Genomic DNA, 24,763 nt, shown 5'->3' on the forward strand with positions numbered 1-24,763 from the left:
TGATCTTGAACTCACAGTCCACCTGCTTCAGTCTGCCATGTGCTGGGATTATAGACTTGTACCACCATGCTTGGTACAAATTTGCTCTTTGATAAGATGGGGTTTCTCAACATTGGCACTTTAACATTTTGAGTATGGTAATTTTTTTTTTAGTGGGATCTGACCTTGCATTGCCAGTATCTTTAGGATAGATAGTAATGCTGTTTAAATTGCCTCAGTTGATAATCACCAATATAGGTTTATTGTAGTTTTTTTTATTGTTTTTTCTTGGAAATTGAAGAGCTCAAAATTGTATTTGTTATCTAACATCTAGAAATGTGACTGAGTATGGTGGTGTACATCCCATAATCCCAGGTACTGAGGAGGTGGAGATAGGAGGATTGCAGTTTAAGGCCAGCCCAGGCAAAAAAAAGTTAGTGAGACCCTATTTCAAAAACAAAACCAAGTTGGAGAAGGTGGTTCATGCATATAATCCCACTATTCCAGATGTAGAGATAGGAAGATCACAATCTGAGGTGTGGCCCAGGCAAAAGCACAATACCCTATCTGAAAAAGAAAACCAAAAGGGCACGGCTCAAGTGGTAGAGCATTTGCCTAGGAAGTGTGAATTTAAACCCTCACACACACACACACACACACACACACCCCAGTACCACACACACACACACACACACAGAATACCCATTTAGGAACAAGGAGAAACCAATGTGTAGGAATAGTTATAGATGTTGAGGATAAAGGAAATGTGTCAATCAATAAAAGTGCCTACCTAGCAAGCATGAAGGCCCTGAGTTCAAACTCCAGTGCTGCCAATAAAAAGACAAGAAGACAGGGTGTTAATATTTGACAGTGTGCTTAGAGGTTATACTTTAGATTTTAAATCTGATAGCAGATCTGTCACATCTAAGCTTTGCCACTTACTAGCTGGTGATATTGGGCAAGTTTCTTGACTTCTTTAAAACCTAGTGTTCCCATTTGTAAAGTTGGGAAAAGTAATATAATTCAGCAATTCAGAGGTTGTTGATGGTCTTGAGAATAAACTTTCAGTATTGTGGGATTAAAATACAGATTACTTGAGCTTGATTCTAGAATCATTATTTTTTAGCCTGAAGAGCATAATGAAGGAAAGGACCATTGAGATTTTGATAGAAATGAAATAATATTTCTTGAGTCTTCAGAGACTCTTACAGTTATATTTCTTAATCCATGTTGTTTGGGAGTAGTCTAAAAAAAACAAGAATCTTTTAAAAAGTCAAAATTGGGTGTTTCCTATCAAAAGTATGTTTTTCAACACATATCTTTGGTAAAGTAAACCAAGTGGTAAAAAAGTGCTTTTAAAATGTGCTTAGCATTTCATCTTTTAAACTATGGTATGGAACTTTTAGAAATGTCTTACATCTTGGTTTTCTTCTAAAAAATTGCCTAAGTGAATGTATATTTATGCTAATTTTCATATATTATATATATATTTTAACATAAGACTCTCCTGGAAAAACCACGCTGGCTGCAAAGTTATCTGCCAAGAAACAGGCATCTATGTGCAGAGATGAAAATGATGATTTTCAAGTAGAGAAGAAAAGAATTAGACCCTTAGAATCTGCACAGCAGGTAAACAGTTTATTGATATTAAAATAATCCATTTAGTTATAGCTGAATATAATAGTAAGGTATCAGTCGAGTTTTCTTTGGCACTTGTGGATATTAGTTGGGTTTTACAATAGTCATAAATGTAATTTATCATAACTTCATTTTATACGGTTACTTGGGTTATTTGCAATAGCATATTGTTAAAGCGGAACTGCCTGGTGCTTTTACATGGAAAGAGAATTCAGTAGTAAAATATTCAGGCAAAGGCATATGCAACTTTGCATTTTTTAAATTCCTCCATTCTTTTTATCTAATGGCCTTTTGGCCAAAATACCTTTGCTATTATGAATATTTATGTTACGGATTTTTTTTGTATTGATACATTTAGTACACTGACAGTGTTTACTCTTATTTTTGTTGAGTTTTTTTCTTTTTCTTTCTTTCTCCCTTTTTTTTTTTTTTTCCTCTGTGTGAGTGTTTTCCTGGAGATTGAACCCAGGGCCTTGCACATGTTAGGCAAGCATCCTCCAACTGAGTTATCGTCCTGGGCCCTTTTTACTTTATTTTGAGACTGAGTCTTCCTACGTTTCTGAGGCTGGCCTTGAACATCCATTTGCCAGCCTCAGGCTTCTAAAACTAGAATTGTAGTCATCTCTCACCGTGACTGGCTACTTATTAAACTTTAAAGCTTTGTACATGACAAAACATACTCCTAAAAATTATGAAGAAACATGAATTGCCAGATACTTTTGAAATGTTATTTCATAGAGGAGCACATGAAATTTCATAAAGGAACACATGAATTCTTAGAATTCATGGCAGTAAAGTAGAAGAGATGAGATTTTACTAGACTGAGTTATAAATAATAAAGATTATTAATTAGCATGTCTTTTGTATGCATGTAATCTGGTACTTTTAAATGGACATGCTCAAATTGTTTTTGTTAAATCTAGTAATTGTTCATTCAGTAATTAATTTCTATAATTAAATCTTGTTTTTAGAAATAGAAAAAACCAGGGCTGAGTGTGGTAATATGTGTCTATAATTCCAGTTATGCATAGGTAGAGATCAGGAGGGTCATGGTTCAAGACCATCCAGACAAAAAAGGAGATGGTTCTACTTGAAAAATAAACTAAAGTAAAAAGAGCTGGGGGTATGGGTAGAATGCTTGTAAATGCATGGCCTGGGTTTCAAACCCCAGTACTACCCCCCTCAAAAGAAGAAATAGAACAAAGGCATACAGTGAACTAGCTTATTTTTGTAAAAGCATCAAATATAAATGGAGTGTGAATCTAGAGACTCTCCTCTCCTGTCTGATGTATACATACAGTTGGCTGTTGTGAAGTAGGATACAATGTAAAACATTTATTCTTTGACTTCATAGGCTGTTATTTCATTTTTGCTAGGAATGAAGTTAGCCATAGAAATGCTTTATTCCCTCTATAAGACTTAAGTAAATACATTTTTAACAAGTAGAAAAAAGCATGGATAAAGTTTAGAAAGAAAATTTAGGGATATTTATAAGAGAAATTTAATCAAATATAATTTATCACATGTCTAGTAGGTAATATTAATATCGATTTAGCAGTTCTAAAATGTAGGAACTCATGACTATTAAAATTTTGTTCATAGTTTTTTATCAGGGTAGAGTCTTACATATTGATACACTTTTATTTTCCAATTAGAAATGTGATTGGACTTTGCTATAATACTGTATTTGATGTGTGTATGGTGGGATTATTTCATGGGATAATCATTTTATAATACTATAAATTCTGAGACATCACTAATTAAAACTACTTTGGTTACGATCCAAGAATTCTTACTATCATTTAAATGCTGTTATTAGGTGCCTATTTGTATTCTTAAAAATTATTTGATGGGGCTGGTGATAGAGTGCCTGTCTAGCAAGCATGAGGCCCTCAGTTCACACCCCAGTCCCACCAAAAAAAAAAAAAAAGAAAAATATTTGACTATTGCCAGTTAGAAATAATCCCTTTTTGTAGGGCAAGTAGGAAAAAACACACAGATCTCTTTTGATCATTAAGAACAACTAGCTTGTCAAAGTAAATGTAAATTTTTAGTTTATATTAAATTTCACTTTGATTCTGTATTTACAGATTAGAAAACGTCATTGTTTTGAAAAGGAAGTACCCCATTTGGATGCAGAAGTTGCTTCAAGAAAGACTGTAAAACTTGACTCTCCATTAGGAAAGATAAACTTCTTTTCTCCACAAAATGTATGTATTTCTGCCATTGTTTAGTTTGCAGAAGGAAAATGTGGAATTTTGTAAATCTGTTATTGAAAAAAGAGAAGGAATAGTATGATTTAAAAAATAATGAAAAAGAACTCTGAAGTCCTAAATAGTGATAACGTGTATGCTTATTAATGTGTGAGATGGTAAATCCCATCTTCTCTGTGCCTTGGTCTTCATTTATAAAACGAAAGAATTGAATTAAAGATAGATTAGAAAGGCTTTTTTTTTTCCTCCCTTTCTGTTCTAAATTCTAATGGTTTTGAACTCCAGTTGCCTAAAGTTTTTTATGTATCCTTAGGGCAACAGTTCTTAAGGCGTAGTCCAGAGAGCCCCAGAGATTCCTAAGTTTTTTTGGGGGTGATCTGTGAGATCAAAAGATTTTCATAATAATATTAAGATATCATTGCTACCCCCTTTTTTCTTTTTCTTTTTTCAGTACTGGGATTTGAACTTGGGGACTCACAGTTGCTAGGCAGGTGCTCTGTCAACTTGAGCCACACTCCCAATCCTCATTTGTCTTTTTTATTAGCTTGACATTTGCCCCTGGGGTGCAAAAGCAACTAACTCTAGGTGACTATATTTCAGTAGAGTGGAAGCACACTACAAACCACAAAAGAGATACAGGACAGCTAAAAGCATGGAGAAATAGGCAATAGAATAAATTGGGAAAATAGTTTGCAGCTCTAGTCTTAGCTCCCCTGGGCTGAAGCCTCCACCATAAGGTGACACAAGGTAAGCAACAGACTGGCAGACCTAGTTCCCAGACATGCCCATACTTCCTAAAAACCTTAAACTTAGTGTGGGGATTTGATGGGACAGTGACTGTGCTGTCATGACAGGCTAACACTTCACAAGAAAGACATTCTTTTGCTCCCTTTATCTTAGCTATAGCAAGGCTTCATATTGAGGGAGGGCCTACTCTTTGAGTCTGAGCTCCTCAGAGAACTTAAAACCAAAGAATAGTTGAGACTCGGGGAATCTTGGGACACTTAACACTCCCACAGTGTTTTGGTGGGAGATATCCATGAGAGAGTATCTTGGCAAGTGAGAGGGTCTGACGGGTGAAGTGAAAAGTTTAAGCAGTTGGGAACTCTGGAAGTGAAGGGCCCAGTGGTCAGCAACTCTCCCTTACCAGATGAGAGGAAGTTTCATTGCCTTAGGAACCTTTAAGGAACACAGCGATGAGCCTGTGACTGGTGGAGTGCTGTGGTTCCAGGAGCTGCTAGCTGGCCAGCAGTGGGGGTCTGTTGAGCAGCAGGGTTTGAGGGAGAGGGGCTGATGTGGACCCATAGAGAAATTTAAGCAATTGTGAGCTCAGGCAGTGAAGGACCTGGTGGTCTTTGGCTCTGCCCTCCCTGACATGAGCAAGCCCCAGTGCCTGAGGATTATTGTGGAAACAGAGCACTAACCCTGTGACTTGTGGAGTGCTGTGGTTGCAGGAACTGCCAGCTGGCTGTGGGAATTTGCTGCAGGTAGGGTTTGAGACTGAGCTATTCTGGAGACTTCAGAACAATGAGCAGCTCAGGGAGTCTTGGAACACCTGGCCACACTGTTGGAGAGGGAGATGGCCATGGAAGGTGGTCATGGAGAGGGATAGGGTTGGGTGTGGATTCACTGAGAAGTTTAAGCATCTGCGAACTTGTGCAGTGAAGGGCTTGGTGAGGTCAGTGGCCCCTCCACCCTGGTTAAAGTAAGTTCTGTTGTCTGAGGATCACAGCAGAAGCAGAGCACCAAGCCTGTGACTGGCAGAGTGCTCTGCTCAGGGAGCTGCCTGCCGACCACAGGTATTTGCTGCCAAACAAGGTTTAAGACTGAGCTACTCTGGTGACTCGAAAACCTGTGCCTCAGGGAGTCTTGAAACACGCTGCCACAATGTCCTTGTGGGAAACAGCTACAAACGTGGTCGTGCAGAGGGAGAGGATCTGATGTGGACCCACTGAGAAGTTTATGCAAGCTGGGAGCTTGGGCAGCAAAGGGTGTGGTGGTTGGTGGCCTTACAACAACTCTGGTGAAAATAAGTCCCATTGTCTGAGGATCACTGTGGAAACAGCATCAAGCCCTTGGCTGGAGGAGTTCTTGGCATCCAGGAACTATCCATTGGTTGAGGGTACTTGATTCCAGGCAGTGCTGAGAACTCTGAGCACAAGACCTGGGGATTATGTGATATTCCCCCAGTCTCTTCTATTCCACAGTGATAAACTACTAGGTGGAGTCTGAAAGCTGTGAGACCTGTAGGTGAATACCTGAATTTTTCAGTTCTCTACCACTAGTGCAGAACTGAATGCTGTTCTTTTTCTCCACTATGCATTTGGGGTACACTTCTAGGCTTGCACGCTTTCTGCCCCTGGAGGCAGGTGCATTTGGGGTACACTTCTAGGCTTGCACGCTTTCTGCCCCTGGAGGCACAAACTAGGGGTGTCTGTGCAACAAATGGGAACCTGCCTTACTCACAGACTACAAATCTCCATGTGGCCAGCATTTGCTTCCAGTACACAAAGAAGGGAAACTTCTAAGGTGAAAGCAGCACAGAAACAGGCAACTGACCCTTGACTCACTTTGCCTTCAACCCACATATACCACCAACCTATACATTAGAACTACAAGAGACTCCAGCTAGTTTTCCTCTATTTGAGTGGTGCTGGGATCAGACCTAGTGTCCTGAGCATGTGGTGTAAAACTGCATCACAACCTTGCCACTACATACTCCTGTCAAAACATTGAGGACACTTCAACTGAAGGACTATAGATTAAAACTTCAAACAGGCAACTTGGTTTAAATATGCAAATCCCAATGCAAAAACACAAAACTCAAAAGAATGATTATAAGAATGAGCAGTGAAATTAAAGAGAACATGTATAAACACCTGAATGAATTAAAATAAATACAATTAAACAGTTGAATGAAATAAGGAAGACTGCACGATATAAAAGAGGAATTCAATAATGATATAGAAGTATTGAGGAAAAAAAATCAGATGGAAATTCTGGAAATGAAAATCTCAGTAAGTCAGATAACCCAGTTGAAAGACTTTCCAGCAGACAGGATCAAATTGAAGACAGAATACCAGAGCTGGAAAACAAGGTAGATGTATTAGAACAATCAGATAAAGAAGAAAAATTAATACAAACAGAACATACAAGACCGCTGGGACACCATTAAAAGGCCAAACCTCTGAATCATGGGTATAGAAGAAGAATAGGTGGAAGCTAAAGAGATAGAAAACATACTCAATAAAATAATGGGAGAAAATTCCCCAAATCTTGTGAAAGATAGCATATAGGTACAGGAATCTTAGAACACCAAAAAGACAAGACCAGAAAAAAACCTCTCCAAGATATTATAGTTAAAATGTTCAGATAAAATGGAATAAATTTAGAAACAACAATAAAAGAAACTATGGAAAAAAAATATATACTGAAACTGAAAAATACACTGCAGAATGATCAGTGGGTCATTGAAGGAAATGGGAAATAAAAAAGTTCCTAGACTCAGGGCTGGGGGAGGGGCAACTCAAGTGGTAGAGTACCTCCTTAGTAGACTTGAGGTCCTGAGTTAAAACCCCAATATCACAAAAAAAAAGAAAAAGGAAAATGAGTCTTTGGGATACAGCAAAAGCTTAGTGCTAAGAGGAAATTTTATAGCTATGAGCACCTACATTAAAAAAATCAAAGAGATCTCAAATAAGTAGCCTAATGTTTACACCCCAAGCTCTTAATTAAGCAAGAATAAGCCAAACACAAAATTAGAAGGTGGTAAGAAATAATAAAAATCAGAGCAGAAATTAATGAAATGGAGGGCCAGGAGTGGTGAACTGTGCCTATATTCTCAGTTACTTGAGAGGCAGAAATTGGGATTATTGTTCCTGATTTCAAACCCCAGTACCTGGGGGGATGAGGGGGGAGGAGAAAATGAAACAAAGACTAATTTATATATATATACACACACATTTATGAAACAAAAAGTTGTTCTTTGAAAAGATAAACAAGATTGACAAATTCTTAGCCAAAGTAACCACAAGGATAGAGAAGACCCAAATTAATAAAATTAGAGATGAAAAACCGAATATCACAACACATACCATTAAAATTTAGAGGATCATTTGTTATTAAACTTTTAGGTTTTACCTTAAAATTTTCTTAGTTTTTATTAAAGTAGTTTATTTCCTAACTGGATTGTAGAATTAAATAGTTGTCTCCATTTTCCTACCTCCAGTTTTTCAGAAAGTATTGGTAGGGCTGGTGATATAACTCAGTGGAAGAATGGAAGAATACTTGTCTAGCTGTCTAGCATGCGTGAGGCCCTGGAAAGAGAAAAGAAAATACTGTCAATCCCTTTTCTTATGAGTAACCTTCTAGTATCCACTGTTGGTTCCCGTTTTTGACATTTTAGCTTTATTTTATTACACTGATAATTCATTTACCAGAGATATAGTGAGGCGTGTTTCCAAATGGTGGAAATACTGTTAAGAGTAACATTTTTGGTTTTGAGAATTGTGATACTGCTTTGTTCCCCCATTCTTAATTATTTTCACTACAATTATATATGTATTATTTAGTAAATCCTCATAATAGATAAGGTATTCTTACATATATGTTCTTATGCTTATATTGACTTAGTTTATTCATTAAAAATGCTTAACATTATTAATAATGTATTATTATATACATTAATAGAAGTAATTCTATTTGATTTAATGTACCAGTAGCATAGTTTAATTATTTTTGCCTCATGTGTAGGAGAGACTTAGGTCCAGCAGAGTGCGCTGTTGACTTTCTGATGAAATATTGATGTTGGTGAGAATTTGATTTCCCTCCTTCCTTCCACACCTTTGTCCATCCTTCTTTCCTTCCTTTCCTTTCTCTCTCCCTCCCTCTTTCCTCCCTTTCCTCCCTTCCCTCCTCCCCTTTTCTCTTTATTTTTTTTTATATTTAAGATGTTCCTCTGGATCTCAGAAGAAACCAGACATTGCCAGGCTCATAGGCTGTTCACAAGGACAAATGTGATGTCTCTCTTTTTAACATTTTTATAACCAGCATCTAGCATAGGGCCTGCACTTAGTGGGTACTCATATATTTGTTGAATAAATGAGTGAAAAAGTAGCCAAAGTCAAGGAAGTGCATGACTTACCACCACTTGTAGCTTGTAAGTTTTGCTTAGTCCTGTGTACTTAAGGGGGTATGACAGTATTGTTAAAAATTGTATGTGTATATACAAACATGCACATATATTCTGAAGCACATTTTGGTTGTACTGTATGTATCCACATACAAAAATAAGCACATTTTGGTTGTACTGTATGTATCCACATACAAAATAAAAGACTAATTTCAGGGATTAAGAGGTAAATGGCACTTAACATAAAATATTACAAGTAATTTTTGGCCTCTGTAGCTACCATAGCACCAGATTATTGAGTAATGTAACGAGTATGGTTTATTCAAGGAGCGACATTTAAAAAACCTGTGTGAATCATTAAATATTCTGTTTTATATTTCTTGAGTTATAATGATACAATTATAATTTTTTGGAATCTGTACTTAGGACAAGTAATTCATATGTTCTTTTATTTGATGTTTATATCAGCACTGTGAAGAAAATAGAGCAGATATTGGGCTCATATTGTAGGTAGGAAAATCAAAGGCAAAAGGTGGCAGATGAGTGGTTGTTTCGGCAGCACAAAAACTAAAATTGGAACAATACAGAGAGGATTAGCATGGCCCCTGTGCAAGGATGACATACAAATTCATGAAGCATTCGTAGTAAAAAAGAAAATGATAGTAGATGATTTGTCTGTGATCATGCTGCAGGTAAATAACCAAACCATAACTTGAACCTAGTTCTAACTTTAAATATAAATTCATGGATTATGAATGTGAGCAAAGGACAAAGAATGGAGCCAATTTTTTTTTGTTAGCTGGCAATTTAAAAAAAACTTGTATGAGAGAAAATAGAGTTTATTATTCAATACTTGTGGCATTAAAATATCTTGCTAGCATCTGGGTGTGGTGGCACACGCCTACAATCCTAGCATGCTGGGGGCTCAGGTAGGAGGATCACCAGTTTGAGGCCAGCCTGGACTACATAGCTAGTCTGAAGGTACCCTATCTCAACAACAACAACCCCCACCCAAAAAAAAAAAACAAAACAATAAAAGTTACAGTTTGAGGGCCTAAAGTGGTAGAGTGCTTGATTAACAAGCAAAAAATAATAATAATAATAATAAAGTAATTTTAAAAATATATATTTAGCAACCAGACTGTAGATTGGGGAAAGAGTAAATTAACATTTGTATACTTTGCTATTAAAGAGCCAAATGGAGATTTAAATTCAATTTTTAACTAAAAAAAATTTTTTTTGAGGCAGGTTCTTTCTGTATAGCCTAGGCTGGCCTCAAACTCTCTGTCCTCTTACCTCAGCCTCTCAAATGCTGGAATTTTAGGTGTGCAGCACCACATCTGACTTACACTCAATTTTAAAAAGAAATTCTGAAAATGACCATTCTTTGAGAAACCTTTAACAGACCATATAAGCTAGCACAGTGTAAAAATTAAGATGTTCTCACTTACTTTACTCCCATTCTCCTTTCTGCTTCCCGGAAGTTAACAGAAACCCATGAGAATTTTCCTAGATCCTTTTTTTTATGAATTTACAACAGATATTTTTCATAAGTCTGTCATAGTTTCAACTTTTTTTGTTTAATAGTGTTGGGGGTTGAGCTCAGGGCCTCATGTTTTGTAAGCAGGAGCTCTACCACTTGATCTACTCTGCCAGTTCAACTCTTACTTATAGGATTTATTTTAGTCTGAGATCAGGCTCTAGCTGTATGTTTTTCTGGTAGATGATCAGTTGCTCAGTCACTTAATTTTTCCTGTTTTGAAGTTTTGTCATTACCAAATACTTAGTTTCTATCTACTTGGATTGGTTCCTAAACTATTTTTTCTGTAATTTTTTATTTTTTAAAAATATGTGTATATATATTAAGAGCCAAAGAATTCTTAATGGCTTTAAGCAAAAAGCCAGACCCTTGTCCTTGGTCTGTTTTTCACCAGTTCCCACTTATCCTAAGCCAATGATTTTCATTTTACTTATTCTAATATGTATCTGTTTTTAAAATAACATGTTTATTCTGATTTTCTCTTGAATTTTTGGTTTTATATATTTTCTTCTGCATTCCTACTATCTTTCCACCTTTATCATTACTTTTCCCCCTTAGGCTTCCAATAGTTAGTGTTTAAATTATAATTCTGTAAGTATCATCCAAAACTGATTACAGGTCTTTCCCCAAGTCATGATTTTTTTTTTTTCTTCTGGTGCACACAGTTGTTTTGTCATTTGCTTTGTTTTCTATGTGCTATTCACCTTCAAACTCTCATGAAAGTCAGTTCATCCATATATATCAGGTCAGGAATGCCTGTATTTTTAGACTTTCATATTTAATGGAAATACTAAAAAACAGTTTTTGATGTTGAACTGAATTTTGTATTTTTAATGACATTCGGGTTTTTTCTGAACACAAAAAGCATTGTCTATTTCTTAGAGAAAATTTGGAAACCACCAAAATATATGCTTAATTTATTAACATTAATCCTTAATTCATCTGTTCCCCAGTATCAACCCTTGATACAGTTCTTAGACACACACATACACTCTTATCTGTTGCTTTGTAACAAAACCACCTATTTATTTGACTTACTATTTGGGGAGCTGGCAATTTAGACTGATGTCACCTGGGTTTTTCTTCTAATAATCTCAGCTGTCCTGCTCATGAGCTATGATAGACTGGAAGTTAGGAAAGCAGCCTTGCTTCAGAGGTGAATGTTAATTGACTGGGACCAGCAGCTCTCATTATCTAGCAGGCTGCTGATGATATATATGATGGCTCCAAGGTTCCAGAGAAGCAAGAGAACCTCTGAATCTCTGTTCAAGTTTCTAATATTCCAGACACCAAAAGCAAGTCAAATGGCCAAACTCACATTCAGGAGTAGAGTTCATGTCTTGGTGGGAAGAGATACAAAGTAACCTTGCAGCTAGTTGCTTGTGGCTCACACCTATAATCCTACCTACTTGGGAGGTGAGATTGGGCGATTAAGGAAAATAGTTTGTGAGACCCCCATCACCAAAATAACCAGAGAAAAATGGACTGGAAATGTGGCTCAAGTGATAGAGCAGCTGTTCAGCAAGCATGTACCCCCGAGTTCAAATCCCAGTCCTACCAAAAAAACATAAAAAATAACCTTGCAGAGGGGCTTATATAATAAGTTGTCAAGAATTTGTATTGTTGAGTTGAGCTGGTCAGGATGATCACTGATGTGCAGCTCACCATGTTCGCCAACATGTTGGGCGTGTTGCTTTTCTTGCTTGTTGTTCTCTATCACTACGTGGCAGTCAACAATCCCAAGAAGCAGGAATGAAAGTGGTGCCTTCTCTGCCCCAGGGTTCCAGGACATAGTCTGAGGCAAGATGGAGGGTGTGAGGAGCCTTTGCAGTTCACTTCATCCCTTCTATGCATCACAGTCTACAAAGAAGCAACTACACCTGGATTTTTCCAAACAACTTTTATTTCCTCAAAGTCTTCCTTAACCCTGTGGAACAAGAAGCTGCCACTGAATAGGGCCCAGTATAGGGGCTGCTTTCTTTTCTACTCCGTCCCCCCAAATACAAAAATATAAATTAAAAAAAAAAAAGAATTTGTATTGAATTTTGTATTTTAGTTTGTATTACACATATTCCTTTTTCTGTAGAATTTTCACAGTGCATAACTTATTTTTCACATAGTATATCATGGTCATTAAAATTCAGATTTTTATAGGTACGGTATTTTTTTGAAACAGGGTCTTGCTGTTTAGCCTAGGCTGGCCTCAAATTTGCGATCCTCCAGCCTCTACCTCCTGAGTGCTAGGATTACAGGCATGTAATTTTGTTGCATACTTTTTTTTTTAAGGGGAGGCAGTGCTGGGGTTTGAATTCAGGGCTTTTATTTTATTAGACAAGCACTCTATCACTTGAGCCATGCCTCCAGCCCTTTTACTTTAGTTATCTTTTAGATAGGGTCTCATGCTTTTTGCCTGGGCCAGCCTTGGCCCATGACCCTTCTCTCTGTGCCCTGCTCCATGAAGCTGAGATTATAGGCATGTACCCCTACACCCAGCTTGTTTTTGAGATTGTGTCTCACCAGAAGTTAGTGAGACTCTCTTGTCTTACCTGCAAATTTACAAAAGGGCAGGATGATAGAGTAGATTAGTAATTGGCTGAGTTTTCTTCAGCTTCAGTAATTATGGTTTTTTGAGAGCTTATAGCAAGCTTAATAGTGTAGTGGAAATAGAGTCATTCTCAAAAATTTCTGATCACTTTTATCATGTTGAATGAATTTGGTGAATATATCATATTTCTTGGTATTCCACTCAGTAAAATATGTATAGCAACCCAGCTGGCATGGGTTTGTATGTTTAGTGATGGTAGAATTTAGAATTGTTATACAGAAGCTTTACATTCATGGATAGTGGGTTTGGAAAGATAACTTTACTTTAGAAACCCCACTTTATTAATTGACCAGTTATCTGGTGAGTAGTACACATGCCTATATATTGTTCCTTTTAACTTAAAAATGATCCTCAAAATTATAGAAAACTGTAAAATATAGTACAAATATCACATGCGATGGTCTCAGTTAAAATTTAGGTGTAAAACACACTGTTTATTTAGTGTCCCCAAGAGGGGGAATAAAAAAAAAAAAAAAGCCCTCAGATCCCTAATGGCTGTGATACATCTTTTCCATGGATACTCAGATTATCCCAAACAAGCACGCTCATAAAGGATAATAAAATGGCTGGTGGGCAGTGGGGGAGGCTCTGGTGGTAGATTTCCTGATGCCTGACGTGGGACCAAGACCTACATGAATTACTCACAGGGATTTTTTTTCTTCTTTTCTGTGATATAAAGATAGTGTTGAAAATGTCAATAAAGATCTATAAATACCCTTGTGGGTAACAGTGATTACAAAAAGAGGAAGCATTTATATTTATCTATAGCATAGAAAGTCAAGCTGTTGGAGAAACTGGATAGCATTGTGTGAAATATCTTACAGAAGAATATGGTGTTCGAATGACATGAAGAAACAGGATAAACTATTGAAGTTCTGTGTGGAAAGTGATGAACAGAAATTGATAAAAAATAGTAAAACACTCCCTAAAACTAAAATGAAGATCTTGAACATGTTTTGAAAGAGTGAATTATTCAGTTATAGTGAATACATGCCACTTAATGATACGCTGATTGTGAAAGAAGCAAAGATCTATCCTGATTAACCGAACATTTCAATTAGTTAAAATTCACTCAGTTAGACCAATTACTTTTCAAGTGCTCATTGTCCCATATGGCTAATAGCAGCTATATTGAATAAAATAGATATCTTAACATTCCATCATTAGAGAAAATGCTATTGTGTGGTATTGTGTTAGAGGCTTGTATGTTAATGATGACATCTAATTTTTAATGCCCATGAAATGTTTTCTCAGTTAATTTAAAAGGTTCATTGAAGTGAATTTGAAAAATACCAGAATACTATAAAGGTATGTTATCATACCTGCAATTCCAAGGGCTAGGTAGGATTTATAAGCCTCTTTAAAATAAAATACACAAGTGAACATGTCATAAGTGTACAATTGGATTAATTTTCACTAAGGAATACAAATATGCCTTTTTACCATAGTTTCTCTATTTTCCAATTCTTTTTGATTCATGTCCTGTATGTATTTATTTTTCTTTTGGTGGCGTTTGAACCCAACACCTTGCCTATGCTAGGCAAGCTATTTCCACTGATCTCCACTCTAGCCTTGATTGTTTGGATTCAAGATGGGCACATAAGTATGTTTCTGCTACACACAGAATGCATATGATACCATTGTCTCACTACTGCTGATGCTAAATTTGACCACTTGGTTAAATTGGTGACTACCCAGGTCTGTCTATTGTAAAGGTACACTTTCCTTTTGTAGTTACTGAGTCATTCGTTGGGTGGTACTGTGATGTTATGTGAATATCCTTACCACAACAACTTTTCACAAAATGATGTTAGCATCCATTTATGTAGGTTGCCTGAATAAATTATGAGTCGCAAAATGGTGATTTTTAAAATTTATAATTGCATTTATAAGTTTTAGCTCCATTCCTCTGTAAAGAACAGCTTTCTTTATTTTCTTTCCTTTTTTCTTTGTTTATTCTTTATGACAGGATCTCACTGTATATCCCAGGCTGGCCCCAACCTATCTTCTTGCCTCAGCCTCCTCAGTGCTGGTGTTACAGGCCTATGCCACCATGCCTGCCTTTTTTTTTTTTTTTTTTTTCTTGTGAATACCTTAGGTATCAGTCAGGCAGGGTGGTTCATTTCTATAATCCCAGCTACTTCAGGAGGCAGACATTAGGAGGATTATGGTTCCAGGCCCACTTCGAGCAAAGACATGAGATCTTACCTGCAAAATTACTAGAGCAATACATGGTTGAAGGTGTGGCTCAAGTGGTAGAGTAACTGTAAGCAAGCAAGAGGCCCTGAGTTCTAACCCCAGTACTGCAAAAACAAAAAAAAACAAAGATCCCTAAGTATTTATTATGAAGTTGGTCAGTGTGATTCACTACTACTTCAAGACTTGAGGCTATGCTCACATCTGTATAAAGTGCAGGAGAATTTTTGCTTTATAGCAGATTTGTCATTTTTAAGGATATGTTTATTAAACTGAGAATCCTTATTGCATAAGATAGTTCTAGCATAAATTTAGATGAAAATTATTCCATTTTGAATCCTATTTGATTAATTCTACTGAAACATAGATTTTTTTCAGAAACTAGGGCAACTGACTTGAGGAATTCCCATTTACACTAGGCAAGAAAGTAAACAGTAAGTGGAGAGTAGGGTAACAAACACTTATGGTATCAAAAAACAACCGTGAAAAGGATCTGTCTTAATGTGCTAGCCCATTGCAGTTTAACATATTGCTTACAACCTTCACAATAGAATTTGAGTGACTTCAGTTACACATTCCAGGAGACTGGCAGTCTGTTACAATCAGAGTCTGAACTTTAGAGCAGGCTAATTTACAGCGATGGGATGAAGAAAGTTGTGGATTTGTATTACACACTCTCACCTGACACTGTATCTGATCCCATACCTGCTGATTGACATCTTGAATGAGCTCTTTGAAGCAAGTTCCAACTTAATTAAAACGTTTGCTTGGTTAGCAGTGATCTGTGAAAGCCTGTGATAAATATTGAATCAGGTTCACCTGCTGGTTGCTGTGAGTGGATAAACAGCTGCTTTGTGCGGTTTAATCATGAAACTGGCAGCAGAGTACTATTGTTTGAATTTTTTTTAAAGAATAGTTGAAAAGATACAGTTGTCACTTGCTGTCTTATTGAAGTGTGTGCTTATGTGAGATTTTGCACAACAGGCATTCAGTACCTGTTTAGATGGCTTGGACAGTAACAAATAGTTGATAAAGCTAACATTAAGCCCTCTTTTTTATACCTCAAAAATTGTATAGTTCTATTTTCACTGGCCTTTTTCCACTAGCTTTTTACGTGTGTGACTTTTTGAAATAAAAAGGACAGTATTTTACTTTTTTGTCTAGATAAATGGCAGATGAAGATGATCCTGTTAAAGCTTTGTGTTAAAGACTAAAGTTTATTAATTTCAGCTTCTCCACAAATTTATTGTAGATTTTGTAACAACTTGAAGAATTCTTTTAGATTACTTTTTCATCTGTAAAATAGTTAGACATACACATTAGTCAGTTAAGTATTTTAGTCTTATGTTGTTATTAGGAAATTAACAAACATTAAGAGACAAATTTAGAAGCAGTGGATGACACCTTCTTCTTTTAAGTATCACCTTGTTTATCCCTTTACATAATACATATATCCGGCCAGGTTGTTTGTAAAGAAAATGCTGTTTTCATTTGACTACAACTATAAAATCAGATAAAAATCGTTAATAAAGCCTCAAATCAGTCACAATCTTATTTCAGCACCCAAATAGTGGATTCATTTTCTAGAAATGCATATAAAATTGTGTGGTAGTTTCTGGGTTATCCTAAACTCTGTAATAGTCCATGGACCCTATTTAAGAAATTATTTCCTATAATAAGTCAGATTGAAAATTTTTGATGAGGAGGAGTTAATATGAAACCTATTTTGCTGGACTTTAAGCAGCCAAAGAAAAACCAGAATATATTTGCTATGCTGTTTCTTTTGCAGTACTTCTAGCATTTTTTAAGTATGTTGTTCACCATACTCCTTAGCTCCAAGGACTATCTTCCATAATGGTGATTCCATAAAGGTTTGTGTATCCCTACCATCAGTTTGTTTGGAATTTTTTGGGGAAAGTTAAATTTAAGTCATACTCAACATTTTCAACATTGTAATTTTGTGTTTATATATGGATATATTTCTATTGGTTGGAAAAACCTTCATAATTTACCCATTCTTTTATTGGTAGACTTAGCATGTTTTCCTGTTTAACAGTGAGGCAATTAATAGTCCTCTTGTATCTGTTTTAATATTCAGAAGTTTCTGTAATATGTATATCAGGTAGAATCATGGTGATCAACCGTTGTATGCATCTTTGATTTCATTAGATCGCTATTTTGTTTTCCAAAGTGGATGTGCCAGTTTATGCCTGGATCAACAATATATGACAGTTGTTTCAGATTCTTTCCAACATCCAGGCTGGTGGGTATAATAAAATGGAAATTACGGTTTCAATTAGCATTTTACTGCTGAAGCTGAGCATTAGGTTGCATATTTTTTTCAGATGTTTGTTGGCCTTTTAACTTTTGTCTTCTGTAATTTGCCTGTTCTTAGCTGTCCATTAGGTTTGCCTTTTAAAACTGGATTTATTTTTATTTTATTTTATTTTTTATGCAGGGTCTCACTGTGTAGCCCAGGCTGGCCTGAAACTCATGATTCTCCTGCCTCTGACTTCTGAGTACTGGGTTCACAGGTTTGTCTCACCATGCCTGGCACTGGAATGCTTTATATGTTATAGATACTGATCCTCAGTTGGTTAGATGTTGCAAATACCTTTCCTCAGTCTAAAGTTTCTTTTTACCTTATTTTTTTCCTAGTGAGAATGTCTTTTTTTAATATTTTTTGCGGTACTGGGAATTGAACCCAGGGCCTCCCACATGCTGGACAAGTGCTCTACCACTGAGCTACACTCTCAGCCTTTTAAAATTTTATTTTGAGACAGGGTCTTGCTAAATTGCCCAGGCTGGCCTTGAACTTGTGATCCTTCTGCCTTTGCCTACTGAGTAGCCGGGATTAAGGCATGTGTGTGTGGTGGTGGGGGGTGGCTAATGTGGTTGTCTTTTTAAATAGAAGTTTTACATACAAATGAGGTTTTTTTGGTTTTTTTTAAGGTGTTTATGCTTTCAGTTTATTGTCTTAAGAAATCCTTTTCTAAACTGTTGGGCTCAGTGGTACATGCCTGTAATCCTAGCAGTGCAGAGGCTATTTGGTTAGAATGACTAAAATACTTATTCTCTAGTCCTTTATGAAAAAAACTTGCTGGCTTTTGCTTTAAAGAATCTCTTAATTAAAAGTTTTTGTTGTTTTTCTCTTGTGAAATGTAACATGGATCTTGTTAGAAAATACTTGATTTAAATATTAACTAATGAGTTAAAATAATTTTTATTAAAGTTTATAGCTTACCCTTGGGGTATTTTGTAATTGCATTCAGAAAATTATGCACTTAGAACTAACTTTAAAGAATTCCTTATTTCTTGAGTGACACTAGTATTAATTCCTAAAGGTATACTTTGTAGAATAAATAAAAAGAGAAGCACTCTGTCAATAAGAGGAGGTGACCCTTGTCATTGCCTTCTACTGGCTTGATCTATCAGGGATTCTAATGTTTCTTGAATGAATGGATGGATCAAATGAGATAGTACATGTAAAGTGCCTAGCACAGACAGCCTAAATAAATAGTAGCTATTATTAATAATGAACAAATTGGAATGTGTGTTTGTCACTCACAACTAAGGTGACTTAGATATTAGCATAAGGTGATTTTTCTTTTGGCCTGAAAAAGTAACAAATTATTCTGTATATCTTTTGATTTTGAAGTACCTTTTTTTCCTTTGAGGTGTGGGATTTGAACTAATAGCTTGTCACTTGCTAGGAGGTTGCTCAGCCACTTGAGCCACACCCAGCCCTGATGTACCTGTTTTTATATTTAAAGCATTTCAGATTATGACATCACTTAAGCATCTGTCAGACTTTTAAAAAATGTGATGTATGGGTATAGTAGTTGATTCAGGACATTTAGTCATAGTCCCGCAATAAAGAACAATTTAACGTAGCTGGGTGCTGGCGGCTCACCCTTATCATCCCACTTACTTAGGAGACAGAGATCAGGATGATTGCAATTCAAATCTAGCCTGGGCAAATAGTTTGAGAGACTATCTTGAAAATAACCAATACAAAAAAGGGCTGGTAGAGTGGTTCAAGTAGTAGAGCCCTTGCCTAGTAAGCATGAGACCCTGAGTTCAAACCACAGTGCTGCCCCCCAAAAAATAAGCAAAATAAACCCAGTTTAAGTTATATTTATGTACAAAACACCATGCTCAGTGAATGAGTTGTAAAGAAATGTAAGAGATGGTTTCTGTACTTAAGGTATTTGCAGTGTGATTAAAAAGACAATAATCTACATATGGAAAGTTATGGAAAAATACAGATTACTGTTTCATTGACCTAGTTTTCCTATCAAATCAGTTTCTTTTCAGTCTCTTTTCCTTTCTACTTTACATATTTCTTTTATATATTAAATATACCCTTTTATACCTGCTTTTTAGTATTTAATTCATAGTCTCCTTTTAGAAGCTCCCCTCTTACACAGATCTGTAATTGTACAGGTTAGTACAATACTCTGGCAATGAAATTCAGTTCCTTATCATTTTCCATTTCTAAAAGTATTTAACTGTCATGTACATTTTATTTTTCAAGTATGTAAGCATACTATTTTCGAGGAAGGGATAGGGAAAGTTTGGAGAAGTTATGAAACTTTATTAGTTGACAATGTAGTTATTTTACTATTTGAGCTTCTTACTATAACTTTGAAAGGATTGGTGGCATGGACTTAGCAGCTGGTCTTTCGTTCACGATCAAGGTTTCTAATCCTTCACCTTTTCACTGAATTTAGATGTCTTTATATGATGGGACAAGAGAGGAAATAGAAATTGTTAAACATATGGAAATTTTTATTAAAATCTTTGATTGCTGACCTCCTAAGAACAGTTTTAGCTGTTGTAAATTTCTGAAGTGTATTTTTGAATTATTAACTTTTGTACAGGGAAATATTATAGCTGTCACATCCATGTGTCCCCATGTTTCTCTTTAAATATGTTTTTCTTGTTATTTATATTTGATTTTCTTTCCTTTTGTTGAAATAAAAGGACTCTGGATAGGTTCTACCTGTGGGGAAGGCCTCTCCTAAGAGTTTGATTTTGCCCATCATTGTAACCATTTACAGGTCACAGAGTTTACAGGTATTATTATGGAGTACATGTTTTCTCCCTATTGACCTTCAGATATATTAGATGAGAGAGAATACTTTTAAATTTATTTCCTAGTTTCCTAATAAGGTCTCCGTAAGTTTAAAGAGCAAAGGGAAAAGGAAGACACCCTTATTAAAGATAAACCTGCTAATTTGTTAGCAGGAGAAACACTTAGAGTTGTAAAGTTACTTAATTTCACTCATCTAATAGTTCCAAGAGTCCTAAGTTAAAGAGTTTTAGAGAAATGTTATAAAGTCTTAGCTTATTTAACTGAATTGGAGGAACACTTTGACTTTCTGTCATTGCTAATATTTGGAGCCTTTCTTTTGTTTTATTATAGTATTTAATGTTACTGATATTGGTACAAGTAATTCTCTTTTGTTATGATATGTTTTTTGAAGCCTCTGTCCTGTAGACACATTCAGTTTTTCCATCTTCAAATATGACTATGCCAAATCCTTTAAATGGGAATTTCAATAGAAGATAATTTCTGAAGAAATAATAATTCTTTAATAGTACCAAGAAAAAACAATCAACTTCCTTAATTTCTGTTTTGGTTTTTTTTTTTTTTTTTTTTTTGGCAGTACTGGAGTTTGAACCCAGAGCCTCCTGCTTGCTAGGCAGGTTCTCTACCACTTGAGTCATTCCTCTAACCCTTTTTTGTGTTGGATATTTTTGAGATAGGGTCTTGTGAACTGTTTGCTTGGGCTGGCCTAGAACCTCGATCCTCCTGATCTCTGCTTTTTGAGTAGCTAAGATTACAGATGTGAACCACCGGTGTTCAGTTAAACTTTATTACTATTTATTTTTGGTGGGGTGGCAAGCTACTACCTAACTACCCATTGAAAACCAACTTCTTGAGGAGTCTAATTTGAATTCATACATGGTATAATTACTTTGGGTCACTTTAAAACTTAAAAAAAAACATGTTTATAAAATTAGCTAAGGTTTAAAATTTTTTTTGAATTGTGGTGTAAAAGACAAATTGAAGTACCTAAATAAAGCTGTTCTCCTGGTAAAAGTTTTCTGAAACTAGTTCTCAATCTTTTGCTTTTGTTAGTATGGCTACTAGCACATTTTGAGATAAATATTCATTTGTTATTAGTTCCAAATTCACCCACAAAGTTTTACTTTAGTTCTTAAAGTTTTACTATGAAACTGGATAATACCATTCATTTTTATTTGAAAAGAATTATGTGAAATATTTATATAATTAATGTATGAAAGTGTGTAAGTTATACACTAAGATTTGTGATGGGGTGATTTATTTAATATATTTCTATATTTTATTTAATTATTTTTTTTTGGTCATGAAAAGGTATCTTAAAAGGAGTGAGTGGTAAACCTTAAGTGAAATTAATGTTGAAAACTTACATCAAAAAGGTTTTCCAAGCCTTGAGAAACAACCACTTTAATGGATTTACTTTATGCTTAGATAAAATGTATCCATATAGTATAAAATGATGTAATTAATGGATTCTGGTGTTTTAATTTTGAAGTGAATTTAACAGCAATACAGGGAAGAAAAATAATGAGTAAAAAGATTGAAGGTATGAAAAAATAAACTACTTCTGCTACCTAGAGTTACCTTAATTCTCTTTGTATGTTAATTAATTAATGTGATCACTTGAAAGACCAAAAAAGAATTCAGTCAAAATATCATGATATAATTTGCATTCCATTTTCTCTGTGACCATAAGTTGTTAGATATTGCAACATATGTAACATAAACCACATGTCAGCTGTTTCCTGCCTCACTGTTGACAAGAGCCCCATTCATAACTCCTCTTTTTATCCTTTCAGTGAATAAGTAATTATTCAATATAGAAGGCAGGATATTTGGAACTGGCTATTTAATGTGGCAGCACTCTGTAATGAAATCTGCTGTTACTGGCAACTTGAGAGGGGAATGTAACAATTCCGGCATGGCTGTAACTTTATCTGCTTTGACTGACTGTTTATTTGGCACATCAGTGAACCTTTTATCCCAGTGAGTGACAGCTCCAGAAGGGTCACATTTACATCCATTCTATCATGTATTGTAATATTTAATGGCGGACAAGGTTGAGCGAGACTGGGAGTAATTTGAACTTGCTTTTCCACTGAGTTGAGGCTAAAAGACAGCTTGATCCCCAGTATTGTGGTGTAACATGTTATGACTTAGCATTTGTTTATGAGGCTAATCTTACTGATTACAAAAAAGGAAAAAAAAAAAAAACCCACCAACTCCACAAAACTTCAGTGAGTATTTGTTCTATTAAAGTAAAACGTTCAGAACAAGTTCTTATAAGCTAGTGTGCTGTTTGCTTTTTCCCTCTTTCACTCCTCAATTCTCAGTATTTTTCTTAAATGAAGCCTCATTCTGTCTCATTTGATGTGGTAATTGAGGCTTTGAAATGAATAGTTACTAAAAACCTGTGAGTTTTAATATGAGGTATTAAACTTACATTTTTTTTTTGAGAATTTGGAAGTAGGAAATAAAACTCAGGTAAATATTAGACCTAATTATTGATGTCCAGCTGGTGTTTTTGAGACATCTATAATTTTCAATTATGAGACTGAATTACAAGTGAAAAACTATCCTGAATAATAATTTTACTGATGAATTTGCATTCCACCACAGGTAATTGGATTTCAGATATCCTTGTTCCACACAAGCAACCTGCTTTCATTATTAAATATTAATATTTTGCATTCATTTTCATGCCTTTACTGGATGAGAATTTCCTTTACTCATTTTTTAGTGACACTTGAGGTTCAACTGGCTATATCTATTCTTTTAAAACTATATATGAAATGATTTTTAAAAACAATATAATATTTGAATGAACTATACTTTGAGCAAAACTATTCTAAACTATAGTATCATAAGAAACCTAAGAAACATTAAAACTATCTTCTACTTTGTCATATCATTTTAATAAGTTATGAAAGAGAAAGGTTAAGATGTACTTAAAATATTTGAAGTTGTGAGTTAGAATGATATGTTAGAAATAATGCAGATATGGAAGCATCATTTAAAACTTTTAGAAGAGAGAAAGAGGACTAAATGTAATTGTAGGTTTTTTTCTTTAATGACAAAAATTTGACCATTGTGATCCATTACTTATAGTTTCTGTTCTGTGAGAGGTTTGCTAACATTTTGTATAGCAGTCCAGATATTAGTTATCTTTTCTCTCCTTTCTTGTAGAACCCTGGCCACTGTTCTCGGTGCTGCTGTTCTAAACAAGGAAACAGTCAGGAATCTTCAGATACCATGAAGAAGAATCATGAGGGAAAATCCAGGAGACCCAAAATATATTTTGGGACACGCACACACAAGCAGATTGCTCAGATTACTAGAGAGCTTCGAAGGACTGCGTATTCAGGGGTCCCAATGACTATTCTTTCCAGCAGGGATCATACCTGTGTCCATCCTGAAGTAGTCGGTAACTTCAACAGAAATGAGAAGTGCATGGAATTGCTGGATGGAAAAAATGTGAGTATAGTCACTGTGTTTTAGAGAAAAAAAAAAGGCTAAAGAGCTTCAAATTACTTAGTGTTTTATATGTACTTTTCTAGTGATACTCAACTAATTTAATTAATCAAATTAATTATTAGTATTGGTGTTTTTTGAAAAATAATTTTCTATAAGAAAATCTTTATTCAAGTTTAAATTTGTAGGTTTTGACCCTGAAGCTTGCAGATAATTAATCCCTTGAAGTTAATTTCCACTGTAGTCATATGTCATCTTACTTTTTCCTTTTAAATCTTTTACCAAAAATAGTCAGATGTAGATGATGTCATCATATGAGGAGATAAAAATGTTTTGACGGTGTATAGCAATTAGATCTAATTAACATTTTTAAAAATTAAAACTTCAAAAGAAGATAGTTTAGTTAGACTGTCTCTTTGAGTAAACTTGCAATTGTTTTTGCCATGTTCTTTTGAGTGAGAAATGTATCTTGGCCTTTTGGCTAAGATCAAGTGTTGAGTGAGAAATGTAATGATTATCCTGTCTCAATTCTAAGTGACACAAAATTCTCTTTTAAAAATTATTAGTATATACATGTATGGAAATATCACAATGAAATCACCCACATTGTACAATTAATATGTTTTAATTAAATTTTGGGAAAAATGATTAGATTGTTAATCTTAAAGAATGTAATGGATAGTTTTGAAAATTTCTAGGGAAATTAGAATAGTATGAATATAGGTAGAAATAGAGAAATCTTTTTAACCAAAAATATGGATTTTTAATATTGTTTTAGTTAGTATTATTTTGGGCATCTGTGTTCCAGTATAACCAATTTACTCTAAAGTTGAAATTCCTTTTATGAAATTGTACTAAGAAATCATTGGTGAACCAGTATATGAAATGACCAGTGATA

At 35.2% G+C, this 24,763-nt stretch overlaps 2 protein-coding genes and 1 non-coding gene across 8 annotated transcripts in view; all 3 read left to right on the top strand.

Moving 5' to 3' along the window:
• The window catches only part of Brip1 (BRCA1 interacting DNA helicase 1), a 135,810-nt gene that overhangs the window by 7,703 nt on the left and 103,344 nt on the right, over positions 1-24,763 (top strand). For all 6 annotated transcript variants that reach the window (XM_074046231.1, XM_074046235.1, XM_074046232.1 and 3 more), the window contains 3 exons: positions 1,481-1,608; positions 3,708-3,827; positions 23,581-23,868. In XM_074046231.1, coding sequence (XP_073902332.1) covers positions 1,481-1,608; positions 3,708-3,827; positions 23,581-23,868 — 536 coding nt within the window. The remainder of the gene's footprint in view (positions 1-1,480; positions 1,609-3,707; positions 3,828-23,580; positions 23,869-24,763) is intronic.
• On the top strand, positions 3,834-15,152 carry LOC109683191 (dolichyl-diphosphooligosaccharide--protein glycosyltransferase subunit 4-like). Its single transcript, XM_074046237.1, has one exon. The coding sequence runs from the start codon at positions 12,144-12,146 to the stop codon at positions 12,255-12,257; it is 114 nt and encodes a 37-aa protein (XP_073902338.1). The 5' UTR covers positions 3,834-12,143; the 3' UTR covers positions 12,258-15,152.
• Positions 9,505-9,611, top strand: LOC141414296 (U6 spliceosomal RNA). Its single transcript, XR_012439357.1, has one exon. It is a non-coding gene; the product is annotated as a U6 spliceosomal RNA (small nuclear RNA).

Source organism: Castor canadensis, chromosome 11 (genome assembly GCF_047511655.1).
Source record: "Castor canadensis chromosome 11, mCasCan1.hap1v2, whole genome shotgun sequence".
NCBI classification, from domain to species: domain Eukaryota; kingdom Metazoa; phylum Chordata; class Mammalia; order Rodentia; family Castoridae; genus Castor; species Castor canadensis.